Raw genomic sequence first — 22,177 nt, forward strand, 5'->3', positions numbered from 1 at the left:
ATGGGTTTATAGCTCCAGTGTATCATCATACTATCATGCATTGACCTCACATTCCATTTTCATTGAACTGGCTGCACCGATGCCCTGATGTAATGCAGCAGCATCTTGCGTTGGGAGAGCTGACATACCATTGACAGTGGCTGTAGTAATTGTATTGCTGTTGTTATCAGGCTTCTAGTTGAAGTGCTGTGCAGTGCTTCTAAGCCTGTCACATTGGTGGAAGTGCATTGCCAGTAGGAAGCAAAATGACATAGCAAGCAATTGAGCCTTCCGTGCACTGCAGTCCTTGTTTGGTTTTAGTGCTGGACAGTAACATATTGTCTGTGTAATGTGTACTGGGCATGTCTCCACAGGGCAGAGAGGGTGGAGGATGCCATCCCCGGAGATGGGAGAGGAGGGGGAAGGGTCTCTGCTGGCCAGAGAGGGACCGAGTGGGCACAGCCAAGCAGACACCACCACCCTCAACCTACTGGCCTCGGTCAAAGAACAGGTATAGCTCCCTCCTTTGCTCCTCTCGTGCTCTCTCAGGAGGTATGAGTCGCATGCCCTCCCGATCTCTCTGTCTCTCCCCATATCGTTCTAGTTCTATGAGTCTTTGTCCCTCCCCTTTTCCCTTCTGCTGTTATGTTATGCATTTAGAGTAGAAGTTGACCGATTATGATTATGAACGCCGATGCCGATTAATCGGCCGATTTTTATTTATTTATTTGTAATAATGACAATTACAACAATACTGAATGAACACTTATTTTAACTTAATATAATACATCAATAAAATCAATTTAGCCTCAAATAAATAATGAAACATGTTCAATTTGGTTTAAATAATGCAAAAACAAAGTGTTGGAGAAGAAAGTAAAAATGCAATATGTGCCATGTAAGAAAGCTAACGTTTAAGTTCCTTGCTCAGCACATGAGAACATATGAAAGCTGGTGGTTCCTTTTAACATGAGTCTTCAATATTCCCAGGTAAGAAGTTTTAGGTTGTAGTTATTATAGGAATTATAGGACTATTTCTCTCTATACCATTTGTATTTCATTAACCTTTGACTATTGGATGTTCTTATAGGCACTTTAGTATTGCCAGTGTAACAGTATAGCTTCCATCCCTCTCCTCGCTCCTCCCTGGGCTCGAACCAGGAATAGCATTACCCTTGCAGATCAAGGGGAACAACCACTCTAAGTCTCAGAGCGAGTGACGTTTGAAACGCTATTAGCGCGCACCCCGCTAACTAGCTAGCCATTTCACATCAGTTACACCAGCCTAATCTTGGGAGTTGATAGGCTTGAACTCATAAACAGCGCAATGCTTGACGCACAACGAAGAGCTGCTGGCAAAACGCATTGCTGTTTGAATGAATGCTTACGAGCCTGCTGGTGCCTACCACCGCTCAGTCAGACTGCTCTATCAAATCACAGACTTAGTTATAACATAATAACACACAGAAATACGAGCCTTAGGTCATTAATATGGTCGAATCCGGAAACTATCATCTCGTAAACAAGACGTTTATTCTTTCAGTGAAATACGGAACCGTTCCGTATTTTACCTAACGGGTGGCATCCATTAGTCTAAATATTCCTGTTACATTGCACAACCTTCAACGTTATGTCATAATTACGTAAAGTTCTGGCAAATTAGGTGGCCCAAACTGTTGCATATACACTGACTCTGCGTGCAATGAACGCAAGAGAAGTGACACAATTTCACCTGGTTAATATTGCCTGCTGACCTGGATTTCTTTTAGCTAAATATGCACGTTTAAAAATATGTACTTCTTTGCATTGATTTTAAGAAAGGCATTGATGTTTATGGTTAGGTACACATTGGAGCAACGATACGCACCGCATCGATTATATGCAATGCAGGACACGCTGGATAAACTAGTAATATCATCAACCATGTGTAGTTAACTAGTGATTATGATTGATTGTTTTTATAAGATAAGTTTAATGCTAGCTAGCAACTTACCTTGGCTTACTGCAGTCGCGTAACACTCCTCGTGGAGTGCAATGAGAGGCAGGTGGTTAGAGCGTTGGACTAGTTAACTGTAAGGTTGCAAGATTGAATCCCCCGAGCTGACAAGGTAAAAATCTGTCGTTCTGCCCCTGAATGAGGCAGTTAACCCACCGTTCCTAGACCGTCATTGAAAATAAGAATGTGTTCTTAACTGACTTGTCTTATTAAATAAAGGTGTAAAAAAAAAAGGCCAAATCGGCGTCCAAAAATACAGATTTCCGATTGTTATGAAAACTTGTGATTTATGATTAACATTCCGATTAATCGGTCGACCTCTAATTTAGAGATGGTAGAATTGATCGAGCAGTGTTTTCTGAGACTGTCGCTCAATCAGAATTGTGGGGAAGTGTTTACAGATAAAGGATTTACAGATGTACAGTGTAGGCTACCTCACTGTTCTGTCGCCCTGAGTGCTTAGTACAGAAATGAGTGATGACTAATGTGAATGTCACAATATTAATGCTGTATCTTTTTTCATTTTCGTCATATTCTGTAAACTGGAAGTGTCTTCCTGATGATATTTTTATCGATTTTCTTGTATTTTTTAGTTAAAAAAAAAACAGTTTTCCTTTTTTTTTTGCATAAACTGTATTGCTGTATGAATATGGCAATGCTGTTTTGATGTATGTTGACCCCTAAGGCTTTAGGCTAATGGGTTTCTCTCTTGAATTCTAGCAGATTTTGTAAAGAGTCAGCAGAAGTACGGGGGGGGTCAGCTAACGGTAGTAGTATGATGAGCCGCAGTAATAATCTGTGCAAAATCAGCATTTTCATAGTGAATAGTGATAGTCCATTAGATGCTGTATCAAATAGTATGCCGAATGAGCAATTAGCCATTCAGAAATGTGCCAAACCCAGTTAGAGATTTGAAAAGTCAGTGGATTCCATGTTAGTGCCAAAAGTCCCGAAAGAAGAAGACGTTCTATCAAGAGTCTTCTCCGTAGAATTAGAATGATGGTGTTCTGGTTGTTGTCATGGAATGTTTGGTACCAGTCCATCTCTCATCTCTATCCTTATCTAGATCTGGAGGTTAAAGCACCAGACCAGCCAGGCTGGTTCAATTCAGTAACGTCACATCGCCCTGCTTCCCCCTCGCATATTTCACTGAGGTCACTAATGCGCTGCAAACTGTTGAAGTTAGACAGCTGCCAGGGAGTGTGTGTGTGTGTGTGTTTATGGGCTTTTCCCCCTTGTATTTATCGTGTGTGTGTTTACGCCCTGTCTGTGTTTGTTTGTGTGATGTGCTTGGTTGAGCCCAGTAATTCTCTGGTGTGAGTGTGTGTGTGTGTGTGTTGCACTCACTCACTCTGTCTTTGGCTGACATTCCTGTGTGATTGCAGGATTCCAGTGTGTTGGAGATGTCATCTGGTTCTCGTGTGTGTACATCTGGTTCTAGTGTGGCACATCTGGTTCTAGTGTGGCACATCTGGTTCTAGTGTGTGTACATCTGGTTCTAGTGTGGCACATCTGGTTCTAGTGTGTACATCTGGTTCTAGTGTGGCACATCTGGTTCTAGTGTGTGTACATCTGGTTCTAGTGTGTGTACAGTAGACAGGATCTGAGCTTCCGGGGTCGACGCCTCTCACTAGACAGAGACACTTTGTGTTTGTGACCCTGTGACAACGGGCAGTCAGTCAGTGACGCCTCCAGTTCACCACTCAGCCGGTACAGTACTAGACACAGCCTGGCACTGCTTGGCATGGGAGGAGGGATCATTGGCAGGACCCCATCCTGATAAGAACCCATCGTGTTCAAGCTTGGTGGCTGGCTGCCACTGTGCCACTGACTGCTTCCATTAGATGATGCTTCGTCATTTAGCAGTTAGTCTCACCTCAAATCTGTCTAGTCTATATACACACGTTAGACATGTGTAGCCTTGAAGGGTTTTTCATTTACTTCTTATAATAATGTTGACTTGTGACAAACACGTTAAGAAACACCCGTCCCTGTTCAGCGTGAAATCTGCCTGATGAATCTGGGTAGCTCTGACCTTAATGCCAAAGCCTCTTTTGTTGACTTATTCATTTAGGACCATAAATATTTTTCAGGTCAAACGTCAAACTGCTCTCAAGGCGATGCAGAGTGAGCATGCCAAAGGCTGTGTACCTTGGTTATTGTTAACACAATGGAAGCTGTTGTCAGTGAAAGAAAGTGTCATTCCGCGAGTATGATTCTACCGTTTGTCCCTTCCGTGTTGCCGTAGGAGCTCCAGTTTGAGCGTCTGACCCGGGAGCTGGAGGAGGAGCGTCAGATCGTTGCCAGTCAACTGGAGAGGTGCATGCTGGGAGCTGAGTCACCTGGCAATGATGATGATGATGCCAGTAGCAGGTACACAAACGCACACACACACACACAGAGCACTGACCCTGTTTCTCTATCAGCATGTCACCTACAATGGAGCTACTGATGATGAGTAGCTACAGTAATGCCTTCATCCAGGCTCACCGAACGCACAACATGCAGCACACACACACGCACGCGCGCGCACACACACACACACACGCGCACGGGACTAAAGTGTAAACTGTCATGTTGAGCTAGCTCTCATCTCCTCTCCATGCCTGTTCTGCCCCACCCCCTTCCCTCCATTATTTCACCACCTTCTCTTCTTTACAGTGACTCATCAGAGAAGTCCTTTGCTTGGAGATCATCAGGTACATCTTCTCCCATATTAAAATCACATTGACCTCTATTGAACTCCAATTGTCTCGACACCCATAGGGTTGCCCACTGGAAGCACACGTTTGTACCACAGGAGGCGGCTGAGGGGAGAACGGCTCATAATAATGCCCGGAACAGAGCAAATGGAATGGCATCAAACACCTGGAAACCATGGAAACCACGTGCTTGATGTCTTTGATACCATTCCACCTACTCTGCTCCAGTCATTACCACGAGCCCGTTCGCCCCGGTTAAGGTGCCACCAACCGCCTGTGATTTTTAAACCGTCTCGATAGCGATCACAGGATACAGGTTGACATGACGCCATCTTGTTTTCCTCAGTAGATGTGTCTGGTACAGGAGAGCACCGGGCTGCTGTAATGGACAGCTCTCACCAGTCACCCTCCCGTCTCCTCCGAGCTGATCAGGGTCACGGGTCACTCTACCTCCCTGAAGCGGACAGGGCATCCCCGCATGACAGTGAGGGTCTGTTACTTCCTGCGTCATTACTTTCATCCGCCTTCGTCATTTTTTACAGTTCAGATTTAGCATGGAGAATGTAGAGTGTTTAGGGCTAGATGGAATCTGCTGTGCAGAATCTTTTTTTAACTTGCACGAATGATGACCTCAAAAAGGAGAAAAGGGGTTTGAAAGTCAAAAGGCAGAAATGCTTTGAAATCAAAAAACTGAAAATGCTTTGAAATCAAAAAACTGAAACTTCTTTGAAGTAAAAGTAGCTGTAGCTCGTAGCTGTGGAATAACATCAAAGTATACCAGGTACTGTGACACAACGTACAGTATATAACGCAGCTATGGTTTACTAATGCAATATTAAGACAACATCTACAACTAATGTAACAACAGATTTCATTTGGCCATAAAATGCACAATAAACAGTATATCATCCTAAGCGGGCACGTTCCATTGGCCATAAAATGCACAATAAACAGTATATCATCCTAAGCGGGCACGTTCCATAACTTAGTGACAATATTTATTTAAATGGGCACTTACCTTTTACATACCGGGGCATGCTGTGTTGATTATGAATGTGTTGATTGCATAAATGCTCATTCACTGTGTAGCCTAGCTCTGAAATAGACCTTGAAGACCAACAAGGCAAACCATCATTCAAACATCATTCTGTCCTCTGCTTCCTCTCCCCCCTCCCTCACCTCTTTCTCCTCTCTCCTACATCCCCCTCTCCTCCCTCCCTCCCCTCTTTCTCCTCTCCTCTCTCATACATCCCCCTCTCCTCCCTCCCTCACCTCTTTCTCCTCTCCTCTCTCCTACATCCCCCTCTCCTCCCTCCCTCCCCTCTTTCTCCTCTCCTCTCTCCTACATCCCCCTCTCCTCCCTCCCTCACCTCTTTCTCCTCTCCTCTCTCCTACATCCCAATCTCCTCCCTCCCTCCCTTCTTTCTCCTCTCCTCTCTCCTACATCCCCCTCTCCTCCCTCCCTCCCCTCTTTCTCCTCTCCTCTCTCCTACATCCCCCTCTCCTCCCTCCCTCACCTCTTTCTCCTCTCCTCTCTCCTACATCCCAATCTCCTCCCTCCCTCCCTTCTTTCTCCTCTCCTCTCTCCTACATCCCCCTCTCCTCCCTCCCTCACCTCTTTCTCCTCTCCTCTCTCCTATACCCCCCTCTCCTCCCTCCCTCACCTCTTTCTCCTATCCTCTCTCCTACATCCCCTTCTCCTCCCTTCCCCCACTCCCCTCTTTCTCCTCTATCCCTCCCCTCGCCTCCCTCCTACAGGATCTGTGGCCCATATGACATCGTATGCAGACAGTGGCTACCAGGACAGCAGTATGAGTTACTACAGTGTGAGCAGAGAGAACGTGGTTCTATCAGAGCCCAGACACATGCTGTCAGGCAGCGGCCCCAGGGGAAGCCCCAGTCATGGCAGGAGCTCCCGGGCAGAGGGGCAGGCCTCCGTACAGGTAGCTAATATACACTAACCCACCTCTACTGTGAAGAGAGACAACCTATATATATGCCCACATGTTTATATGATATAACCTTTTAAATACCTGCCTATTTATATAATATCATAGTTAACCTACAGTTTACAATTCAAAGTTAAAGATAACCATATGTATCAAGGACTGAATTGGCTTTCCTGTGTGTCGCGCCCTGTCCATATCTCTCCCCCGCTCGCTGACACCCGGTATCTCTCCCCCACTCACCCTGCTTCCTGCATACCTCCTACCCCAGGCCTCCGCGTCAGGGCGGGTGATGAGGAGGATGGGCTCCCTCCCCTCCCGGGGACAGTCTCCTGTGTGTGGTGTGGGGGGGACTGTGTCCCCGTCCCGGGTCTCTCTCCGCACCTCCCAGGGTGGCAGCGCCTACGGCTCACCCATCCTCACCGAGCCCAAACCCCTCGCCAGCATCTTCCCCGGGACCACCATGCCCCCCTCCTCCCCGCCCGGTCCAGGCACCACCCCCTCCTTCCAGCGTGCCACCTCTCCTTACTCCCCCACCCACCAGAGGAACGGGAACGGCGACTCTCCTCTCCGGACCAGCCCCCATCCAGGCAGCGCCAATCATGCCACCTCACCTCACCAGGCGATGGGTAGTGTCTCCGGGCACCTGGGGTCTACACTGTCTCTGGTGGAGGGGAGGGGGCTGTCTGGCTCTCCTCTGAGGTCCCGTATGACGGCTGTGCCCCAGCACTACGGCTCCACACTGCCCCGCCAGGGGGTTCTCCCCTACGGACATGACGCCTACGGGCTCTACGAGAGAACCGCCCTGCCTCTGTCACGGCCTGACAGCCTCACTGGTTAGTCATACAGCAGGACTCTGCCACGAAACACACACATGCACACATGTTCATGCATACACACACACACACACACACACACACACACACACACACACACACACACACGCACGCACCTTAATTAAAACAATAACAAGCGGTCACCCCACCTGTGTTTTGGTAAAAAGCTGAGGGATGGGCCTGGATAAATTGAACCACTCTCTAAGGACTGACCATCCTTCAAAATAATAGTTTTAGCCATGTTTTAAGGCTATACAGCAAGGATCATCAACTAGATTCAGCCGCGGGATGATTTTTCCTTGAGCGGATGGTCAGGGGGCTAGAACATAATTACAAATCATTTGTAGACTGCAAATTGACCGCAAGAAGATATAATATTTGACCAAAACATCATCATTTCAAACCTTGCTTACATTTGTACATGATCTCATATACAGTATCTCTTTTATGCGTGGGAATGACTTTGGAACAGATTTGAAATAAAATCCCCTGCAGGCCACTAGTTGGGGAACCCTGCTATACAGTGTTTATTTACATTTGCTTTGTTTACAAACATTGGAGTATAAAAAAACGTATATTCTGGGTTCTGATTGGGTAGGCCTAAAACAATCGAACCAACTTCATGAGGCATTTATATCAGTTATATTCTTCAAGAATCAATGGGTATACACAGTATCATTCATTTATAAGTCCAAAAATTGATGTAATTGTTGCTCTTGATGCAAGTAAGGATTCTAGCTTTGAAGGGTAATTTTATGCTGGTTAAAGGGTAGGAAAAATATACTTGAAAAAGGGCAAACGTTACCAGTCGCTCTTCGATTCAGAAAGAACTTGTCTTTCTGAATCGATTTAGCTTTTGTTTAAATCCATTGGTTTCCGTGTGAAAGGGATTATTTGAACTAAATACTAGATCTGTCGTGTTGCTGACAGTGTGGCGACAGAGAGATGTGTTTGTCCTTTATCCTGAGCCATCCTGCAGCGCATCATATCACTGAGCCTACCCTACTGACCCACAATGCCCTGTTTTATAAATCCCTGGTTCAGAAGTTAACCATAAGGCTCTGGGCAAAAGTACTGCACTATATAGGGAATAGGGTGCCATTTGAGGCGTAACCAGAGTCATTCAGAGCACTGCTCTGCTCTGGGGGGTGTTGTTTGGTAAATGACAAAGCACCATGGATTGGTTTCCATCTATTTTATTGGGCCAAATGAATGGAGCCTATTGGCAAAGTGAATCAAGTGCGCCCTGGAGAACCATAAAGCATAGCCTTTTACCGCTCGTTACGCTGAAGCAGAGTGATGCAGGGGATTCTTGTTGGCCGTAGGCCTATACTGCACAGTACATCTCAATAGGTTGAGCTTTCAAAAGAGGTTCCACAATAGACTGCCACCATCTAAAATGCACTCTAGCGTTGGTGTGGTCACTTCAACCAGCGTCGTACATTGGGACAAATCATTCGCTAAACCCCTAAACCTCATCTAAATCTTCTAATGAATAATGGGGCAATTGAGCACGTTGAGGAGACTAAACTGATTGGTGTAACCCTGGATTGTAAACTGTCATGGTCAAAACATATTGATGCAACGGTAGCTAAGATGGGGAGAATTCTGTCCATGATAAGGCACTGCTCTGCCTTCGTGACACCACAATCAACTACACAAGTCCGACAGGCCGTAGTTTCATCACACCTGGACTACTGCTCAGATATATGGCCAAGTAATGCAAAGATGGACATGGGCAAATTACAGTTGGCCCAGAGCAGAGCAGCACAGCTGAAATGTACACCGAGGGCTAAGAATCAAGAACATGCATGTCCATCTCTCCTGGCTCCAAGTAGAGGAAAGATTGACTGCGTCACTACTTGTCTTTGTGCGAGGTATTGGCGTACAGCTCAGACACCCGTACATACCCCACAGGACACGCCACCAGGGGTCTCTTCACACGCTGTGGGTTCAAACAGCTCAGAAACCCGTACATACCCCACAGGACACGCCACCAGGGGTCTCTTCACACGCTGTGGGTTCAAACAGCTCAGACACCGGTACATACCCCACAGGACACGCCACCAGGGGTCTCTTCACACGCTGTGGGTTCAAACAGCTCAGAAACCCATACATACCCACAGGACACGCCACCAGGGGTCTCTTCACACGCTGTGGGTTCAAACAGCTCAGACACCTGTACATACCCCACAGGACACGCCACCAGTGGTCTCTTCACACGCTGTGGGTTCAAACAGCTCAGAAACCCGTACATACCCCACAGGACACGCCACCAGTGGTCTCTTCACACGCTGTGGGTTCAAACAGCTCAGACACCCGTACATACCCCACAGGACACGCCACCAGGGGTCTCTTCACACGCTGTGGGTTCAAACAGCTCAGAAACCCGTACATACCCCACAGGACACGCCACCAGGGGTCTCTTCACACACTGTGGGTTCAAACAGCTCAGACACCCGTACATACCCCACAGGACACGCCACCAGGGGTCTCTTCACACGCTGTGTGTTCAAACAGCTCAGACACCCGTACATACCCCACAGGACACGCCACCAGGGGTCTCTTCACACGCTGTGGGTTCAAACAGCTCAGACACCCGTACATACCCCACAGGACACGCCACCAGGGGTCTCTTCACACGCTGTGGGTTCAAACAGCTCAGAAACCCGTACATACCACACAGGACACGCCACCAGGGGTCTCTTCACACGCTGTGGGTTCAAACAGCTCAGACACCGGTACATACCCCACAGGACACGCCACCAGTGGTCTCTTCACACGCTGTGGGTTCAAACAGCTCAGACACCCGTACATACCCCACGGGACACGCCACCAGGGGTCTCTTCACACTCTGTGGGTTCAAACAGCTCAGAAACCCGTACATACCCCACAGGACACGCCACCAGGGGTCTCTTCACACGCTGTGGGTTCAAACAGCTCAGAAACCCGTACATACCCCACAGGACACGCCACCAGGGGTCTCTTCACACGCTGTGGGTTCAAACAGCTCAGACACCCGTACATACCCCACAGGACACGCCACCAGGGGTCTCTTCACATGCTGTGGGTTCAAACAGCTCAGACACCCGTACATACCCCACGGGACACGCCACCAGGGGTCTCTTCACACGCTGTGGGTTCAAACAGCTCAGACACCCGTACATACCCCACGGGACACGCCACCAGGGGTCTCTTCACACGCTGTGCTGTGATGGTGTTGTTTTATTTGTTTTTTTCTTTATCTGATTTCACGGCTAGCTTGAGCTACCTGATGTTGAAGAGAGTCCCATGTCGTCTTGGTTCTATTTCAGTGCTGTGTGTTTCTGGACTTGGGCTCCGTGAAGAGATTTTATATTGTCATTTGTAGTAATAGAGTAATAATGTTCTTGTATGTCGTATTGATTTATTTAGTGACGTAGGCTGTTGTTGTTTTGTTGTGATGTAACTGTTCCAACCCTGTTCGGACCCCAGGAAGAGTAGCTGCTGCTTTGGTAGTAGCTAATGTGGATCCTAATAAATACTCAACCGCTTGCATCAACCTCAACCATGAACATAGATCTACTTTCACACTGTAGAGCAGCCTAGAATGAACCATTCACAACCAACCTACGACACAACTGATTACAGATTGTAATATTATTTTAGATTTAAGGTTGATTTAAGGTTGATTCCGGGTTGATGAAGAAATTCACCACCTTCCATCACCAACAACATTGTCCTCAAAGCCCATGTTGACAGCTGACACAGTGTAAATAATGCCGTGACTATTAATGTTCCACTGTTGTGTGTGTGTGTGTCCAGGCCTGCACAGCTCCTACGCCACTCGCCACAGCCCACTGGACCAGGATATGAGGATGGCCATGTCTCCTGACTGCCACGTCACGCCTGTCTACGACGACAGAGCCTTCCAAAGCCCCCTGTATCACAGCCCCACCCACGCCCACCACGGATCACACGGCGCTATCTACAGGACACTCACGGGTACTGCAACACACTACCAGCAGACGCAACTACACATGGCTAGGACCGTTGGGACCAGAGACTTGCACCGCGTGTTATGACTAGTTTGTAATCTACAGTCAACACGATATTCATAGACACATGGCAATGCAGTTATGCAGACTCGAAGTGGAGAAGTGTGTGTGTGTGTGTGTGGGGGGGGGCGGGCTACGCCCCACCCTGAATAGATCTGTGTCTTTGTATTCCCAGGTGCGGAGAACCTTCAGCGGACCCTCCAGAGGACCACAAGCCATTGCAGCACCCTGGCGTACCAAAGAAGCAGCTATGGGCTGAACACATATGCAGACACCTACAGGGTCTCCCAGCAGGGACAGGGGCCCAATGAGACCTCTTTCTCCAGGCACTCTGGTCTAGTCGACAGGGCTGCCACAAGGTCCCCCTCCATAGACAGTATACAAAAGGATCCTAGGTACAAATACACAACGCACCATCACACACACACACGCACACACATGCACACACACGTCGAGCCACGTGATGATTACATCCAGACATGTTATTGATGAATTCAAATCAAATGATGTGTCGTTGATGTTGGAAGAGACAGATTAAAAAGTGCTTTTAGACTCACTTTCTTTCCCTCTCACATTCTCTCTCTCCCTCTATCTATCTCTCTCCCTCCCCCTGTCTCTCTCTCCCTCTATCTCTCTCTCCCTCCCCCTGTCTCTCTCTCCCTCTATCTCTCTATCTCTCTCTCCCTCCCCCTGTCTCTCTCTCCCTCTATCTATCTCTCTCTCCCTCCATCCACCTGTCTCTCTCTATCTCTCTCTCCCTGTCTCTCTCCCTCTATCTCCCCCCCTCTCTCTCCCTCTATCTCTCTCTCTCTCTCCCTCCCCCTGTCTCTCTCCCTCCCCACCCTCTGCAGGGAGTTTGCATGGCGCGACCCCGATCTCCCTGAGGTGATCCACATGCTGCAGCATCACTTCCCCTCTGTCCAGGCCAATGCTGCAGCGTACCTCCAGCACCTGTGTTACAGAGACAACCACATCAAAGTGGAGGTACCAGGATGCCCGTCTGTCCCTGTCTGTTCCTAACCTCTCAGCTGACGTGTGTGATCAAACAGACTATATGGGGATGAAAAGTCCTTCCCTAGAGAGGATTTGAAAGCACAAACACATAACCCTTTTCTGCAGTCAAATGACCAAATCGCACTCAGTGTTCTTGTGGAATGTTATTAACATTTTGCACCATCACTCTGTGTGACCCTGATTTAGCCCACTGCAATAAAATGGTTTGCTGTTCTAATTACGTTGGTAACCAGTTGATAATAGCATTAAGGCACCTCGGTTGTTTGTGGTATATTGCCAAAATACCACAGCTAAGGCCTGTATCCAGGCACTCTGCGTTGCGTCGTGAACATCCCTTTGGCGTGGTAAATCGGCCATATACCACACCACCTTGGGCCTTATTGCTTAAATAACTGTTATTGATTATACCTTTTATGTCAGCTCCAGGTGTGTGTGACCTTGACCCTCTTCTAACAGGTGTGTCACCTGGGAGGTGTTCAGCAGCTGGTGGACCTGCTGGACCACAAGGCTGTGGAGGTGCAGAAGAGTTCCTGCGGAGCCCTGAGGAACCTGGTTTATGGCAAGGCTACAGACGACAACAAGGTGGCCCTGAGGAACTCTGGTGGCGTTCCCGCTCTGCTCAGACTGCTGAGGAAAACCACCGACAACGAAGTCCGGGAGCTGGTCACTGGTACGTCTCTCTGTCTTTTGTTGTTGTTGCTGTCTGCCTGTTTTTATGACTATCTAGACCAGGGGTATTCATCTCTTACCCTACTAGGTCCGGAGCCTGCTGGTTTTCTGTTCTGCCTGATAATTAATTGCACCCACCTGATGTCCCAGGTCTAAATCAAGCCCTGATTAGAGGGGAACATTGAAAAAACGTAGTGGAACTGGCTTTGAGGTCCAGAGTTGAGTTTGAGAGGTCTAGATCGATCTATATACCTGCTTGCTGATACAGTATTTCTTGCCAGTATCTCTGCATTATCAAGTATCTCTGCATTATCAAGTGAGGGATGACTGTATCCAGCCTCGTGGCCCCAACTCAGCACGTGTCCTCAGCTCACTACCTCCGTGCCTATCCCCCTTTACCACTAGGGGTGCTGTGGAACCTGTCGTCGTGCGACGCGGTCAAGATGACCATCATCAGGGACGCTCTGAGCACCCTGACCAACACTGTGGTCATCCCCCACTCCGGCTGGAGCAGCAGCAACTACCGAGAGGAGACCAAGCTCAAGTTCCACTCCTCTCTTCTGCTGCGCAACACCACCGGCTGCCTCAGGTGAGGAGTGAGGAGGTCATCCATGTAAGAACAGATGACTGTACACCGCTTTGGATTAAAGCTTCTGCTAAATGGCATTCTTCTTCTGTGTGTGTGTGTGTTCATGTGGCTGTAAATCTGTACGTATTGTATATGCGGTTGCATTGTTGACCTTTCTACTGTGTCTTGCTACAGGAACCTGAGTTCAGCAGGAGAGGAGGCCAGGGGTCAGCTGAGGTGTTGTGAGGGGCTGGTGGATTCACTTCTCTATGTCCTCAAGACCTGCGTTAGCACCTCTGACTTCGACAGCAAGGTGGGCTCACTATAAGAGTAGTACATTTAGGCTAGTCCAGAAACAATGACATGCACCTCACCTGCCTGAACCCCCTCTACTTCACCCAGAATTAGACCCGTCCTCTTCACTCAGTTTCTGCCCATCCATCTCTGCTATCCCAGCTTGAAGTTCCTGATCGTACCCCCTTTGTGTGTGTGTGTGTGTGTGTGTGTGTGTGTGTGTGTGTGTGTGTGTGTATTGTGTGCGTCACTGAAATGCTTCTCCCTCCTCTCCCAGATTGTGGAGAACTGTGTGTGTACTCTGAGGAACCTGTCCTACCGTCTGGAGATAGAGATGCCCTCGTCTCGCCTGCTGGGGACTCAGGAACTGGATGCCCTGCTGGGCTACGGGTCCCCCAGTAAGGACCTAGACTACCTCTGCTGGGGTAAGAAGAGGAAGAAGAAGAAGAGGGGCTGGCTGGATGATAAGGTGTGTATAGTAGGGGGTTATCCGCTTTCCTTGGCTAAGTCACACTCCGACACCTTATGATAAAGGCGCCTGGAAATGTGTTAGAATTAACACATAACATTAGCTAAGATACACTACGTACACTAAGTATTTGGACACCTGCTCGTCGACCATCTCATTCCAAAATCATGGGAATTCATATGGAGTTGCTGCTATAACAGCCTCCACTCTTCTGGGAAGGCTTTCCACTAGATGTTGGAATATTGCTGCGGGGACTTGCTTCCATTCATCCACAAGAGCATTAGTGAGGTCGGGCACTGATATTGGGGCCATTAGGACCAGCTCGCAGTAGGCGTTCCAATTCATCCCAAAGGTGTTTGATGGGGTAGAGGTCAGGGCTCTGTGCAGGCCAGTCAAGTTCTTCCACACTGATCTCGACAAACCATTTCTGTATTGACCTCGCTTTGTGCATTTTCATGCTGACACAGGAAAGGGCCTTCCCCAAACTGTTTCCACATGCTGTAGCGTTGAGATTTCCCTTCACTGGAACGAAGGGGCCTAGCCCAAACCATGAAAACAGCCCCAGACCATTATTCCTCCTCCACCAAACAGAGTCCAAAGGCGGCGAGCTTTACACCACTTCAGCCGACTCTTGGCATTGCGCATGGTGATCTTAGGCTTGTGTGCGGCTGCTCGACCACGGAAACCCATTTCATGAAGCTCCAGAGGCAGTTTGGAACCCGGTAGTTCATGTTGCAACAGAGGACAACGTGTCTTCCATTCTGTGGGGTGTTTCTCCTCCGAGATTTGATTAGAACTGACTGCCTATATCCCGCTCATGCTCTTCATTATGCTTTCAAGTGGGACGGCGTGGGACCCATCCCGGGGTTTGGTAAGCCTCCGCTGGGGGCAGAGATGCTGTGGCACCCGGCCGTGGTGAAGCCCTACCTCAGCCTGCTGGCAGAGAGCTCCAACCCTGCCACCCTGGAGGGCTCCGCCGGATCCCTTCAGAACCTCTCCGCTGGAAACTGGAAGGTGTCCCGCTTTTTGTTTCCTTGTAACCTTTGTTCATGCAGGTTAGTGTCATTAAGATGTCTCATTGAGATCAAATCCATTTCGCAAGAGGCCAACAACCCACACCTGACGCTCGTGTCTGTCATGCGATGCTGTTTATCCGGTATTATTGTCATGTTACATCAGTATAATGGTACTGCAATAACATAACTGGACTTCCTGGGTGAATAAAGGTGACAATAAAAAGCCAATAGACGTCCTAATCCCTGTGTGCAGTTTGCGGCCTACATTCGCGCGGCGGTGCGCAAGGAGAAGGGGCTTCCTATCCTGGTGGAGCTGCTGAGGATGGACAACGACAGGGTGGTCTGCTCTGTGGCCACCGCTCTGAGGAACATGGCCCTGGACAGCAGGAACAAGGAGCTTATAGGTCAGACACACACACACACACACACAAACGCAGAAACTCGCTCTCTTTCTCACCCACACACACTTAAGTCCTTCATGCCCCCTTGTCTCCCCTCTCAGGAAAGTATGCGATGCGGGACCTGGTGAATCGTCTCCCCGGGGGAAGCCCCTCCCTGCTGTCTGACGAGACGGTGGCGTCTGTCTGCTGCACGCTCCACGAAGTCACCAGCAGGAACATGGAGAACGCCAAGGCCCTGGCAGACACGGGGGGCATCGAGAAGCTGCTGGACATCAGTAAGGGCAGGGGGAAGGGGTATTCCATGAAGGTGGTGAAGGCTGCTGCTCAGGTCCTCAACACGCTGTGGCAGTACAGGGACCTGCGCACCCTCTACAAACAGGTCAGATCACTGTGTCTTCGCAAGTCAATGGTTTTGGTATAATCGCTTAACTCATGTCAAAAGTTGCAGACTTGGCTCCATTTTAACCTTGGAAAAACTGAAGTGATCTCTGATAAAATACCTTGATATCCAGTTTTTGCAGAGGTAAAATATCACTGTCCTGAGAGTAGCAATTATCTCTGTTGTAGGACGGATGGCACCACGGTCATTTCATCACTCCTGTGTCCACTCTGGAGAGAGACAGGTACAGGTCTCAACCAACCCTGCCTACTAGCACCTTACAGATGTCCCCCGTGCCCCGCCAATCAGGTGAGAGCGCTCAACTATCATGTTCAAACTACTCATCAACACACACCACAATGGAAGTTCCCTCCGGGTCTGGTTCCTCTCAAAGTTCGTTCCCTGCCACTATGCTTCCGTTTGCTCTTTGACGTCTAGGCCCAGGTTACTGTCAAGCACATTCTGACAAGTGGTTTCTAAATATAATGTTGATTTTGAGTGATTGAATGAATGGGATGTCTTCTCAGGTGGTAGTGCAACCTCCTCTCCTGCCATGTTAGGAATCAGAAGACACAGCTCTAACTACCAGAGGGCTCAGTCATCTATGCAACTCGATACATATTATGGAGACAACAGTTTACATAGAAACCAGTACACAGGTAAGCCACGATGAAGGTATTTTTATTCGCTAGTACATTTTCCGTTGTGCATTTGGTATATATTTGGAATGTTTCATACACACAGCGGAGTTGGCAATGCCTCACGCTTGAAAGTCGTATCTTTGTTTTTCACTTTCAGGGTCAGAAAAGAAAACGCCATATTTTATCGGGTCCTATTCCTCACCATCGAGAGAGGACTGTCCTAGGTCCCAGGTGAGGCACAAATGTGTTGCGGTTCTGGTGTCTTTATCTCAACATCAAATCATTTCTGCGTAACAATGAAGTTACTTACTGTGATTGTTTTCAGTTAACTGTGTCAAAAAGAAACAACAATGGCTTCTTAGCAAGAATTTAGCTAGGACTGTCTGAGAGTGGTCCGAGTGGGGGAAACGAGCTATTAATGGCAGAGAGGTTTTTTAACCCTCTTTCTTATTGGTCTATTCACTAATTTACCACCTGGTGACATACCGGGCAATCAAACTCCATCCCACCCAAGCGGGCTGAAATTTCAGGCGTTAATTTCAAACAGCTCTTACTCTAAAAGGGCATTATCATAATTGTTTTCAATTTCACAGTATTATTCCAACCTCATAGTGTATAGTTAAAGCGCAGGAAAATCTTAATTCTGACTGCACTGGGCTTTTAAATTCTCTTTCAGTTACCTGAAATAAGATTACACAACCCTATTGTCCTTTATTGGGTGAAGTGGTGCCCACTGATTCCCCATAGAGCCTTTCTTGTGTTCAAGGGATCAAATGCATCTTAAAAGTTTGGTCTTTCATTGTGTTCAGTGGTGTAGTGGATAGTACATTTTTTATTTTGGAAGAGGGTTTACCCGCCTTTTACTGGAAAAATGCATTGAAAGTATAGGACAACGGACTGCGATCAGAGATTACCCACCTATTTTTGGTATTTTTTACCACTACTTTACTGGTTGTGTGTAATAGTCCCGCCGCCCTCATGTAGGACCCATGTTTGTTGTGTTGAAGTTAATGAGTTCGTCTTTTGTTTTACCAGCAGGAAGATGTGTTCTACTCCGACGAGCTGGATAGGAACACTTACAACAACTACAGAATGTATCTGTCATCGCCGCACGGCTACGGGGAGGAGGAGCCTGGGCCTTACCAGGACGAGCCAGAGAACCTGACCTCCACAGAGCGATACAACACCTCCCAACCTAACAGACTGAAATCCAATACCAACACCGCTAACTACGTGGACTTCTACTCCACCACGAGGAGGCCTTCTCAGAAGGCTAACCAGTACTCTGGATCCCCTGACTCCTGGGTGTAGGGGTGGAGAAACCATGTAGAAACCATGGACCGACTCATCAGTTTAAGCTACATCTGTGTGTGTGTTTGAAGTGTGTGTGTGAGATAGAAAGAGAAATGTGAGAGACAAAAAGATCATGAGTGTGTCTGTATGTGTGTGTCTGTATGTGTGTGTTCTTGTGTGTGTGTCTGTATGTGTGTGTTCTTGTGTGTGTGTCTGTATGTGTGTTCTTGTGTGTGTGGCTCCAGTGGGAAAGAGCCTGTTGTTTTCTGGAGTGGTGTAATGTCAGCCAAAGAAGTAAGAAAGGTTTGTTGGATACGAGCCAGGCATCCGCTTGGTTGGAAATGTGGAGAATGGAGAGCGTGCTGAAGAAGTGTTGCGTAAAAATAAACATTAAAGGGATAGTTTACTCAAAATATAAATGAACATGATGTTCAATATATGTTAGCTGTAGTTGATAAACTAAGACAGTTATGGATATAGTAAAGGCAGCAAAGATCTCAAAACTGGCTTGGTGAATCGACTACAGCCAAATGGAAAATAATGTGAATTTCGATTTTGAGTCAAATAAATAATTTCTATGTTGGCCAAATATATATCATGAAGTCATATCTGTGAAATGTCAAATAGTATTTGTACAGAGAAATAAAACATGTTACAATGTGTTGTTACAGAACGTTACTGTATTCAATGTGTAGACTGTGTATGTATGATATGGTGTCTAGTGAATTTTTTATGATTTATTTATTTAAGTGTGTGAATTTCCCCCAAAACGCTCTGATGTATGTTGTCCAACACTGGCGATGATGTGCCATATGGAAGTGTATGAAGATTGTTTTTTTTAAAAGAGCGCATCATAACACTAAAAAAAGATTCAGAAGTTGTGAAAATGAGGCTTGGTGAAATAAATCAGCTGTGGAATGGAATTGCAGGTGTTGGTGACTTTTAATTTATTTTCATTTTGTCATCCAAACGTTCTTCACTCGGAGGGGGCGCGCACCCGGCTCCCAGAAAGCGCACGATAGAGCGTCTTTCATCCATCAGCTCCGCCAACTTCCAGGATGGATCACACAGCTCCGCTCATGCAATCAACATTCCTATAGCTATGGAGGGAAATGCGTTGTTTTGAAGAAACGTCGACGAACTAAACTTGACTCTTCTTTTTTTAACAGGTATATTTTGCTTGTACTGTTACGTGTGAGGTTGTCGGCTGTTTAGTGAGCCAACTTCTAGATGTGTCTGGGCATGACAAATCGTTTACATTGTTTAACGTTACAGTTTACGTAATCGTTCATGTTTCGCGTCAAAGTTATTGCAAGAAAAACATGTTTTTTTTTTTTACTGTATCGTGTATGAATTCATTCGCAAGTAATAGATTAAATAACGGATTTCAGCATGTACCTCGCATTTGTTTTCAAGTCTAATTGTCTGCTATTCACCTTTGCTAATCTGGAATCCATTTCACATTGAGCTGCATCCATTCATTTGTACCATTCTCCACATTTCCCTTTTTTGTCAGGTTTCATTCCAGACCACTGTGCCTGATGAGGGTATGTTAGGGCTCATTGTAATCCATATCTTCCCATGACTAGTGTTGCCTCATTTAGGAGTATATGGCCATGTTACTGCAATAGCATCTTTTTTTTGCAGAGGGAATAATATATTTGTATTGACTATTTTTCACAGAACTCCCTGTAATCAGTTTTAACATGTTCAAAGCAGTGTTTGGGAGGAATAGGAAAGAAGAGAAGAGGAGCAGGAGGGATCCAGGTAGGAAAGAGAACAAACAACACCATCTACAACACTGCACCCATGACAGTTTGTGCCGGGTAACCAGACACCTTTTGACTGACTATAATAGTGTCATATGAATTTGTTTATAAAAGGCTGGGTTGAAATCTTTACCAATAGGTAACTGATGGATTTCTGGTTTTTCTGGGAGCCGTGGGGATGTTTCTGAAATCTGGGTACTATCTCTGTTGTATCAGTCTCAGAGTAGAAATCGTTTCTAGCGAAGTGAAACCAATCCTCGACATTAGTAGCACTCGCCCTAATTGAAGATGGTAGCTACTTGGCTGCTCCGAATTTTTTCGTCCCCGGGTGTTTGACTATAGAGCCATTTCAATTAGCCTAATTAAGGAGTGAATGCTGCCTCGCACTGCTGTAAAATCCTCTCAGACCTAAAGTGTGTCACGAGAAGTTGGAGTGGGTTAAACAAACAGCTCTGACCCACAAAAAGAAGATACTGAAATTATCAATAACTTTTTTGGGTCATGGGGATGTACCCTGACTATACAAAATAGTAAGAACACCTGCTCTTTCCATGACACAGACTGACCAGGTGAATCCAGGTGAAAGCTAGGATCCCTTATTGATGTCACTCACTTGTTAAATCCACGTCAATCAGTGTAGATGAAGAGGAGGAGACAGCTTGTGTATGTGTGCCATTCAAAGGGGCAAGAGAAAATATTTAAGTGCCTTTGAACAGGGTACGCTAGTAGATGTCAGGCGCAACGGTTTGTGTCAAGAACTGCAACGCAGCTGGGTTTTTCACGCTCAACAGTTTCCCGTGTGTATCTAGAAGGGTCCACCACCCAAAGGACATCCAGGCAACTTGACACAACTGTGGGAAAGCATAGTAGTCTAAATGGGCCAGCATCCCTGCGGAATGCTTTCAACACCTTGCAAAGTCCATGCCCTGACAAATTGAGGCTGTTCTGAGAGAAAGGGGGGGTATATCGTTTTTATATAGATTTTTCTTACCAGTTCTAAATAATGTTTGTCAAGCCACTTTATTTTGGTAGGCTATAATCTATTATTCAGATTGATGCTAGGCCTCGTGTGCTTCCGCTCTGGGGTTGTGCCTCCTTCCAGTAGTTATGTAGCTACTAGCTAGCTCCATTCTGTGAGTTAACAACAAGGGTGTTGTCAGTATCTCATAACGTGAGTGCTCACCCCTAGAGAAGTCTGGGGGAAATCAGAAGGCACTGTAGACACATGGGTACAAAGTCAGAATATTTCACATGAAACATTTAATGCATCTAATGTTGACGAGCTACAGAACTCAGAGAAGTGTGTCAGTCTCATCTACCATCTACCATTAATGCCTCGAGGTCCTTAGATTTAGTTCAAAAGGTGGACTACCATGCTAGTAATGGCATGTACATTTGAATTGTTGGACATAAAAGTCTGTAAAATCACCAGGAAATGATTTCAAAGTGATGTTAATGTAGGAAATGTGTCCCTAAGGAACTCCCACGCATAAATAGAGACATATGCGATCGTATCCCAATGTAATCAAGGTTTGAAATGATTATTTTGTTGTCTAATACTATATCCGTTTGGGATTATTCTAGTCAATTTGTAGTGTACAAATGATTTATAACTATGTTCCGGCCGTCCGTACCATCCGCCCATGGCTGAATGTAATTGGCAACCCCTGGTCTAAGCCTATGGCCTTACATTGTGTGAAGCTGGCTGTGATTGTGTGTGAAAGCCTTGAGAAAGAAAGTTGTTCCCTGACTACATGATGAGCAGCATATGTTTCCCATAAGGCCGTGTGTGTGGCCTGGAGGCTCGCTCAGAGGCATCAGAGAAGGAGAATGGAAACTTTGCCGCACGATTAGGGGCCCTGAGTTTATAACTAAATATAATCAAGTTATAGCAACTCCCTACCTAGTAATGTTGGTTTTGTCCATAACCTGTAAGTTCTGCTTTTTAAGGCTGTGTGTATCCTTGCAGATTGTCGTTCAAATACATTATATAATGTAGATGGCCATCTGTCTCTCTTCTTGTCATCCACGGGAATGAGGTTACTGCATAAACCATGCTACATTTCAACGGGCTGCTTGAATGTCATTTTGTTGTAGCATTACATACTACTCCAGCTCCGTTAATGCTGTGTTACTATTACACTCTATGCATCAGGCGTAGCCAGTGA

General features: G+C 46.8%; 1 protein-coding gene across 1 annotated transcript; it reads left to right on the forward strand.

Annotated features, from left to right (window-relative positions):
* Positions 1-359: 359 nt before the first annotated feature.
* LOC115133285 (plakophilin-4-like) lies at positions 360-19,151 on the forward strand. Its single transcript, XM_029666368.2, has 20 exons — positions 360-490; positions 4,224-4,348; positions 4,637-4,674; positions 5,024-5,167; positions 6,436-6,620; positions 6,895-7,459; positions 11,264-11,443; positions 11,672-11,891; positions 12,348-12,480; positions 12,967-13,180; positions 13,585-13,768; positions 13,943-14,060; positions 14,319-14,510; positions 15,351-15,524; positions 15,780-15,930; positions 16,029-16,306; positions 16,495-16,615; positions 16,834-16,965; positions 17,105-17,178; positions 17,983-19,151. Exons 1-20 carry the CDS (start codon positions 371-373, stop codon positions 18,256-18,258), a joined length of 3,624 nt encoding a protein of 1,207 aa, XP_029522228.2. The 5' UTR covers positions 360-370; the 3' UTR covers positions 18,259-19,151.
* Positions 19,152-22,177: the final 3,026 nt, after the last annotated feature.

Source organism: Oncorhynchus nerka, linkage group LG2 (assembly GCF_034236695.1).
Source record: "Oncorhynchus nerka isolate Pitt River linkage group LG2, Oner_Uvic_2.0, whole genome shotgun sequence".
NCBI classification, from domain to species: domain Eukaryota; kingdom Metazoa; phylum Chordata; class Actinopteri; order Salmoniformes; family Salmonidae; genus Oncorhynchus; species Oncorhynchus nerka.